The 8,888-nt window shown below is 35.4% G+C and overlaps 1 protein-coding gene across 2 annotated transcripts; it reads right to left on the bottom strand.

The window, feature by feature from the left end:
• LOC107648118 (two-component response regulator ARR22-like) lies at positions 6,634 to 8,876 on the bottom strand. 2 transcript variants are annotated; one of them, XM_021105782.1, is made up of 3 exons: positions 8,453 to 8,876; positions 7,807 to 8,059; positions 6,634 to 6,887 (listed from the first exon to the last, which is right to left on the bottom strand). In XM_021105782.1, exons 2-3 carry the CDS (start codon positions 8,017 to 8,019, stop codon positions 6,711 to 6,713), a joined length of 390 nt encoding a protein of 129 aa, XP_020961441.1. In that variant the 5' UTR covers positions 8,020 to 8,059; positions 8,453 to 8,876; the 3' UTR covers positions 6,634 to 6,710. The 2 variants fall into 2 exon arrangements, with proteins under 2 accessions (XP_020961441.1, XP_016207603.1); XM_016352117.2 differs by having other exon boundaries at positions 7,807 to 8,055; positions 8,453 to 8,868.

Genomic DNA, 8,888 nt, shown 5'->3' with positions numbered 1-8,888 from the left:
TTGTCATCGTCGTAAGTGTTGCTATGTCATCACCTTTGGTTGAATGAGAAGTTCGAGTACATGTTCCATCTTTATTGGAACTCTAAACTTGAGATCATTCGTTCTGACTTGGAGAATTTTATTGGAGAAGAGATGACAATGGTTGAGATGTTTTAAGAATGTTAGGGTTGAGCTCCCAATCATCTTCCTACTAAAGCATTACTTCTTAAAAAATCCAATTTTTGTCTGAACTGAACTAGGTAGACTTTTATAGGTTGTATTAGGGGTGTAAATTACCGAACCGGACCGAAAATTACCGCAGAACCGAACCGAATTTTAAAACAACCGATTAAAAAACCGAAAAATTGGTTTTTTTTGGTTTTTTCGAAATAAACCGATCGGTTCGGTTCGGTTTTCGGTTGACTCGAAAGAAACCGAACCGAACCGGACCGAACCGAATAATGAGGGTTCAATGGTGTGTTTTTACTAAGCTGCCCTTTAACCTAGGTATAAAAGGGCAACTTCACACACAGCCCTAGCCTTCTTCCTCTCTTTTACGCGAACGGCGAATCCGGAGCCCTAGCTTTCTTCCTCTGTTCTTCTCTTCCACGACCACGGTTCCACACTTCCACCTTCGATTCCACCATGCTCGAGAGAAGGAGACCCTGAAGGAGAACCCTAGCTTCTCTTCCTCTCTTCTTCTCTTCAGTCATCGCCGTCGCTGGGTCGCCGTCGCTGCCTCGCTGGGTCGCCGTCGCCGAGGAGCAATCCATTCACCGAGAAGCAGTCCTGTCACCGTCCTGTCGCCAAGCAGCAGTCCAGTCGCCAAGCAAGACTCCAGTGGCCGTCGCAGTCCAACTCGACCGCCGAGCAGCACTCCTGTCACCAAGCCATCTCCTGCAGAAAGCAACTCCACAATGTCTTCTTCGGAGGTTAGAAATTCTGAACAATTATTTTTAGAGATTCTGTTTAGTGATACTGTGCTTGATTTAACCTGAACAATTGTTTTTACAAATTCTATTTGTGGTTATGATTTTTAGAAATTCTGTTTGTGCTTTTGTGGTTATGTTTTTTAGAAATTCTGTAGCTAGAAATTCTGTTTGTATTGGCTGCATCAAGAACTCACAGGATAATGCATCACTTTATTTTTTTTATTTTAATTTTTTTCCTAGATGAAAAATAGAGACATTCATTGAATACATTGCTTGTGAGGTAATATGAAGTTTGATGTTTAATTTTTGAAGTAGATTCTAAACAGATGTGATCGCTGCTTCACCAGCTGTCAAGCTTTAGAATTCAGCTTTAGTGGTGAGTGCATGAACTGGCTAAAAGTGGCAGTTGATACTTGATAGTAATTTTAGGGATGAAATGGCTGTTTGGTTTTTATTTGTTTTAAAGTGACTGTTGTGGTTTAAAGTGTGTTTATTTTTTTTGTTTTGCTAGACATTTTTAATTGCCTTTGTTTTATATTTAATTAAGTTGAATTTGTACTGGATTTGAATGTGATATACTCTTGTAATTCTGGTTTATTGAAGGTTTTAAACTTTATTTTATGATATTTTAAATTCTGTTTATTAGATATAAAAAAACCGAAAAAACCGACCGAACCAAACCGCTGTTGGTTCGGTACGGTTCGGTTCGGTTGTCCAGAAAGCAGCCAACCGAATGGTTGATATTAAAGTTCAACCGATCAGGTCGGTTCGGTTGGTTTTCGGTCCAAAACCGAACCAAACCGAACCGATTACACCCCTAGGTTGTATGGTTTGTTTCTTTTATATATATGCATTCTGAAGTAGTTCTCCTTTTTAGTAGAGAGAATGGTCAGCTCATCTGAAGCTTATAAGTTGAAAGCTTCCAAGAAAAACTTAAATCAATGCCAAGCTCAACTGGAAATACAAAAGGTCGTGATCATTTGGATATGAATTCTTCTCCCGAGTTGCCACCCTCCTCTTCGCATGTTGTTTGAAATAGATCCCGACCTTCAAATTACCAAGGTTCTTCCAAAGCTTCCCTAGTTCCCAAGTTTCATGAATTGGACAAGGGTTTGATCAAGAGAGTTCTCGTAAAAGAAAAAAATCTTAGCAACAAGTAAGGGAACTCCTTTAATACCAAGTTTGATGTTTTGAGCTTTACTAATGAGTATATCATGTCGGACAGCAACATAGCTATAAATGACCTGGGAATGGAGAAGAACTTAGAGGTGTGCATAAAAAGTAGGATTCACACTTTGGTTATATGCAGGGCCATTCAGAAGAAGCTTAAAGAATCTTCTCTCCAACACCTTGCAATCTAAGCTTTCTGACCTTCATTCTAAGATTGAGGTTCTTGAGAAAGAGAATGTCTGACTTGAAGCTGAACATAACACTACGAGGTCGGATAATATTGATCTAAGAAAGATGATTAAGGAGAGTGACGAGGTCCGAGATACTAAATTCGAGACTCAAAAGAAGGTTGAATCGGAGAAAGTACGACTTTACGATGAAGACATGAAGTTGAAGACTTGGAGAGGATGAGAAAGGATTATGAGCAACTTGAGTAGGCTTTGAAAAGGGATTGGATTACACTAGAAAATTTGAAGGCTCAGGTTCGAGTGTTGGTGCCTGACTTGGTCATTTCTTTTATCGACCCAGACAAGGTCGTGGTGGATGGCCAAATCGTGGATCCTCATACCTCTTATGCTACTGAGGAAGATGCTCCTAAGTCTAAAGATAGAACTCACGAGGTCTTTTCGAATGTTGCAACTATCGACCTTTCATTCGAGGTCGTTCCTTCTGATGTTGTTGTTGCTTTTCCTTTGTTTTTTCCTTTTGTGTATGTTTTCCGAGTTGTAGATTTTTGAATAAAGATTATAATATTTTAGATATTTATGCCCTTTATTGGGAGATTTTGACTTTAATTGTACTAAGTCACACTGCTTTTCTTAGCATGCTTTTGTTTGCACTCTTCTGGGTTACATCCATTGTTGAATAGCTTTGTTAGCTTTAATTTTGCTAAGTGTTGTGCATGCTTTTGAAACTCGCACGCTTCCAACTTCTAGTATAGTTTATAGAAGACCTCATAACTTGTTTCTTTTTACTGCATGCTTTTTAATTTGTCCTTTTTGACTTCATTATCTCGATTAGTACGAGGTATTTTAATTAGAGGATTGTTTTTATGTTTCAATTTTTTTGAATCATTTTTACAATTCTTTCTTTCCTTTTTAACTCATTTTTGTATGAGTTGTTTAGCTTGATGATTATTTTTCTTGTCGTGTTTTCTTTTACCCGTTTTAGGGCTTTATCAGCTCTTACAATGCATGCTTCAACTTTTGATTTGTCATTTTCGACTTTTTCCTAACTCGTTTTTCGTACGAATTGTGGGTTATAGGATTTTTTTTACGATTTAGATTTCTCTTTGATTCGTTTATATAATTAGTCCTTGAACTCAGACCTCGTCGCTTCATAGCCCCGACTGTCAAAGTTGGTTTAGCTATTTTCGCACTTTTTCGAGCACGAATTCAAGTCATGTAAGTCAGATTCAATGAAAACTTGTAGAAATGTAAGTGACTTGATTTATTAATCTTTGAAAGCAATTACAATAGATGGTCAGTTGCTACTAGGAGCTTTTTACAAGTGGAACTCCTAGTCCTTATTTTGATGCCTTGTTAAAAATATTTTAGTAAAGCCTTGAGGTCGGGAAAATAGTGCATCAAGGAGTATGGTTTGCTTTCTAGCTGTCGTATCTCTTTAGTTGTAGACATGGTACGATCTAGGTAGATTGTTTTCAAGCAAGTTGGATATTTTGTAGTAATTCTTTCCCAAGTAACTTTGTTGGGATCCTTCCATTTTGTTGCCATCTTTTCTTCACCCGATTCGGCCCGATGTCATTTTGAATCAAGGCGAGGTCGCTATTTTAGAAGGTTCGTCGTACAACCTTCTTATTGTATATCATGGCCACTTTTTTCTTGGAATCTTCTTTTTGAAGTCATATCTCGAAGACGGGGTCGGAGTTTTCTCTGTAAGCTTGGAGGTTTCAACCTCATTATAGAGTCCGATCCTTTGGCTTTCTTTATTTGTCCCTATTAAGATTATTGATTCAATGTCGTGGATAGGTGGAAAGATGATTTCCTATTTGTGGGCTGGAAAATTGTCTGATGTGCCTGTGGCCTCTATTTGAGCTCTAACGTATTGACTTTTTTGCTTGTGGGGCTACTTCTGAAGTTAATACTTTTATTGTAAAATTTATGCTCCGACTATTGATCCCCATGAATGGTAGCTATTCCCTCCTTTGTTGGAAACTTCATACGTAGATGAGAAGGGGACATTACTACAGCTAGTCGATTTAATGTTGTCTGACCTATTGATGGATTGTAGGTAGATGGGGTGTCTACCACGATGTAGTCAACACTGACGGTATGGGCTCTAAAACTTTTACCGAAGATGGTATAAGGGCTTATGTACCCAAGTGATTAGATTGGTGTTTCTCCTAATCCAGATAGAGTGTTTGGGTACGCCTTTAAGCTATTTTCTTCTTGTCGAAGGCAGATTTGAAGATGTCTGTAGAACTCTCTTAGTTTACCAATATCTTATTTAGAGTTTCACATTGGTTAATAATATTATATCACCAAGAAATCATCATGGATGATAGCGATACCTTTGATATCTTCTAGTGCAAAAATTTTAGTGGAAAGGTCAGGTTTATTACAGCCTTTTTCGACCTGGTAGACTTCTTTGAGATGTCTTTTTTGAAATGACTTAGTTGTTCTATCTTCAATGGGTCCTTTTATGTTAATGTGAACATGTCTATTTAGGGTGCTTTATGGGATTTGACGATGTTTTCCAATCTTCGCACTCCCATCTTCTTTTGTGGTCTTTTTATTTGTGCTTGAGTTAGTAGTTATTTTGACGATCTTGTTGAGGCTTCATAATCTGAATAGTTTCTTTCAGATTAATGTATTTTTCATCTCGTTGTTGAATATTGTACAAAAAAGTCGGGTGCCTTTTTTATATGACTATAAGAAAGGACCTTCTCTGAGGATATTAATGAGTCCTATGATAGTTGCTTCAGTGGGCATGTTCTGAATCTCCAAATATACTTTATTGAACTTTTTCATGTAGGATCTAGAAGACTCTCCGACTTCTTATTTGACACCCAAGAGTCTTGGAGCATGCTTAGATTTGTCTTTTTAAATGGAGAATTGAGTGGGAAAGTTCTTGGCCAAGTTGTCAAAGCCGCTTTGGCCAATGTGGTCAGAAAGGCTTTGCACAGAGTTGTGTCAAAAGCATCGGCCAAATACATGCGAGTTTTGAAATTGCTTAAGTAGTGTCGTGGGTCAGTCGTTCTATCGTAGAGGTCCATGTCTGAGCTCTTAAAGTTTTTAGGGACTTTAGCCCACATGATTTATTCTGAGAATTGATCTTCACTTTCCAGAGTTGTGGTTTTTCGACCAGCTCAAGATCTCCTACCTTTGAGATCGGATTCCAATCTCTCTAATTTTTCTTCCAACTTCCTACATTGTCGTACCTCTCTTTGTAGAGCTCGTTCAGACTCACATTATCGCTCCAACGCAATCTCGAACTACTCCAATCGACCTTGTTGTCCATGTGGAACAAACCTATTAATTTTGTTGCTTCTTTGTCTCCTAATGTTCCAAGTCTATGGATCTCTAATCCTAATCTTCGTTCACTGGGATTGTTTCTATCTCTTCCTTCATCAGTTCCTCTATCTCTTGGTGGGAGAGGGATGACAACTGCCCGATCATTTTTAATTTGTTCATCTTGGAGTTTCGATTCTGATGTTGTGTGTCCATCTTCTAGGTAATAGTTAGCCATAGTTGGGTGTTAAACTCTAGGTCCCCAACAACGGCGCCAATGTTCCGAAGATTACCTAAAAATGACGATTTGGGGCTGAACATGAGTTCCAGACTCCTTAAGGTGTTGGGTCCGACGTCTCCTCTGGTGTGGCGAGGCCATCCGATGTTTTTGAGTAAGGATAGGGGATGGTATCTGCAAGGGACTCCGATGCTCAAGTTAGCAAAGGTTTAATACATATTTATGAGCTATGGGTTGAGAAATACCTGATTTCTGAAGGGGTATTATATAGGTGGAATGTTGGCTTAGTGACCACTCTTGTAACCTCCCTTCCTCTTCTGATACGTAGTTTATCTCTCCTTTTTATCTGGGAGTTGTTAAGATTTCATATTTAAATATATAGGCACATTTGTAAAAGCAGTTAAGATTCTGCATAGAGGTCGGTCTGAACAAGTCAAGTATAATGATGAGATAGGTATGAACCTTAGTAGATTGAACTTTCTGTTTTTGGGTCTGGCTGAGTTGCGAACCAGGACATGAACAGGAGGTGTTCTCATCAATAGTTTATGGTAGTCTTTTTTTTCTTTTCTTTTTTCCTTCTTTTTCTCTTTTTTTTTTTTTTATTTTTTGGACATTTTTTATGTAATATTGTGCTGATTGAGAGCTTTTAACGCATTTTTTTTTAATCTCTGGGAATTATTCAGTATTTAACTATTTAAAGAATGTCAAAAATATAAGTGATATCAAATATAATACATTGTACTGCTGTAAGAAAAGTTATGAGTTTCCACTTAATTATCCCAAAGATCATTTAAGAACTTTCCAAAAATAAAAGGATCATTGTAACTATAGAGACCAATAATGGAACGGACAAATTTTTTGCATATGACATAGCATACATATGCCTGAAATTATTCACATTTCAAGTAAAACATATATAATTTATTTGGTGTTGATGATATGATGAATAATGGAAGCAAGCTTAGCAGTTGTCAATGGTTTCTCATGGTAATCATTTAAGCCAGCTTCCATAAATTCTCTTATTTCCACGTCCATTGAACGTGATGACACACCAACAATCATGCTGCAAATGCCCATTGACCGAAGCTTTTTTGTTGCCTATAAATGTAAAAGCAACGTGACAATCTCATTAGTCATTACACAACATGCTAGAAAAAATTATGTTATGGTGAAAAATGAAATTAGGTAAAAAGTGAAGATTGTAATTTTTACAATAGAATAAAAAAATATATTAAAAAAATAAAAATATCATATGCAATGCATATTTAATAAAAAAAAATAACTACAATTTTCACTCTTCATTCAATTTTATTCTTTACTTCAGAAATTTTCTTTTAGAAATTATTTCTCTAACATTATATTGAACCTTATCCTTAGTCTTTTCATAAATAGTAAACCTATCCTAGGAAACTAGCTAGTCATCTCATCAACTTGGCTTAAATAAATAAGGTTCTTGTTTCTACCAAAAAAAATTATTAGTCCAATAAAATTTAAAAACTTTTAGTTTTAAGACTTTAGTTTTAGTTTCTGTTGCTACTGCTTTGTTAATCAATATAAAAATACATAATATACCAGTATTTAAACTGTTATGTTAACACTTCACAACAGTCAGCAATAACTAAAACAATTTTTTTTTTTAAAAAATACTAGACTAAAACAAAAAATTAAACTGAAATTTTATAGGAACCAAAAATTTATTAGTCTCTCAACTCTCTATCTCTTCTTGCGTTGAAGGAGCATAAAGATATTTTATTTGAGCAAGATTTTGTTTTTCTCATTTCCATTATTTAAATTGTCCAAGACCTATAGTTAAGAGACTAATGCAACTGATGATGGAATGAACTTCATAATTAACCTACTGTATAAATAAATTTAAACCAATGCACTAGTTAATGCATCAAAAGCTTAAGCTTTTTTATTCTTTCAATAAAAACATTTCATTTTAATTTTCTAAATATCATGAACATATATACAGTCTAAATTTAAAATATGAGCTTATAATAGCTTAGCTTATTACCTCAATGCCATTCATGATGGGCATATCCTTGTCCATAAGAATGAGGTCAAAGCTTTGACCATAACCGTGAACATCTACAGCTTCTTTTCCATTTGCTACTCCCATGCATTCCACTCCCAAACCATTCAACATCTTTTGATGAATCTTTCGGTTGATCATGTTGTCATCTACGACAAGAGCTCTTAATTGGGTCGATAAATTTCGACTTGTCATTAGGTTTCTCTCCTTGTGACTTAGTCAACCACAAACCTAACTTGAAAGAAATATTTAACAAAGAGAATCATCAAATGAAATTCCATATCTACTATATCTCGTTAGATATGTCTTGATGAAAATGTCGAAGGAATCAATAGAAAAGGGGCTTTATTCTAAGGGTTGATTTTTGAATTATCTTTAGATTTCTTTTTGGAACAAAAAATGGTCAACAATATTATTATATACATCTAAATATCTAATCAAGAGTAAAACTACTACACAACTAAAAATATTTATAACATGACAATTTTTTTTAACAAAATATAAACATATATGTAGTTTATTGGATAGAATGATTTGTTATAACGACCCATTTATTCATCTAACAATAATAGTCAATAATGCATGTTAATTAAAATTCAAGATATCAATCTTGAAGCTTCACACTAACCTGGAAGAATAAATTTTCTCCTTATTCTAGAGTAATAACACTAATTTTGTAATACGTGGAGAAATGAGGAAGATGAATGAAATTGGCTTTATGCTTGGGTGCTATATATATATATATACAAAGATATATCATATATTCCAATGTGGTTAATTGACTAAGCATACCACAAGAACATGCAAGATGGAAAGAAAGACGAAGAAAAAGTAGAAACTGTAAAATTAAATTAGGTGTGCACATTGAGTTTGTAGAAGTATCATTTGATTTTGTTCAAATCTCAAAAGTCTAAGGGAGAGTGATTTGTTTTCCAAAAATGGGGGTGATTCCTGATACACTGGGTAAATGTGTAGACCAATCTTTTTTCTATTTTTCACTAAACAAGAAGACAATAATATTACAATTAGATTTTTTTTTGGGTACTCTTGGTTATTTGCCTCTC

The sequence above is a fragment of the Arachis ipaensis genome, chromosome B06, assembly GCF_000816755.2.
Source record: "Arachis ipaensis cultivar K30076 chromosome B06, Araip1.1, whole genome shotgun sequence".
In the NCBI taxonomy this organism is placed as follows: domain Eukaryota; kingdom Viridiplantae; phylum Streptophyta; class Magnoliopsida; order Fabales; family Fabaceae; genus Arachis; species Arachis ipaensis.
This window is presented reverse-complemented; position numbering and strand designations above follow the sequence as displayed.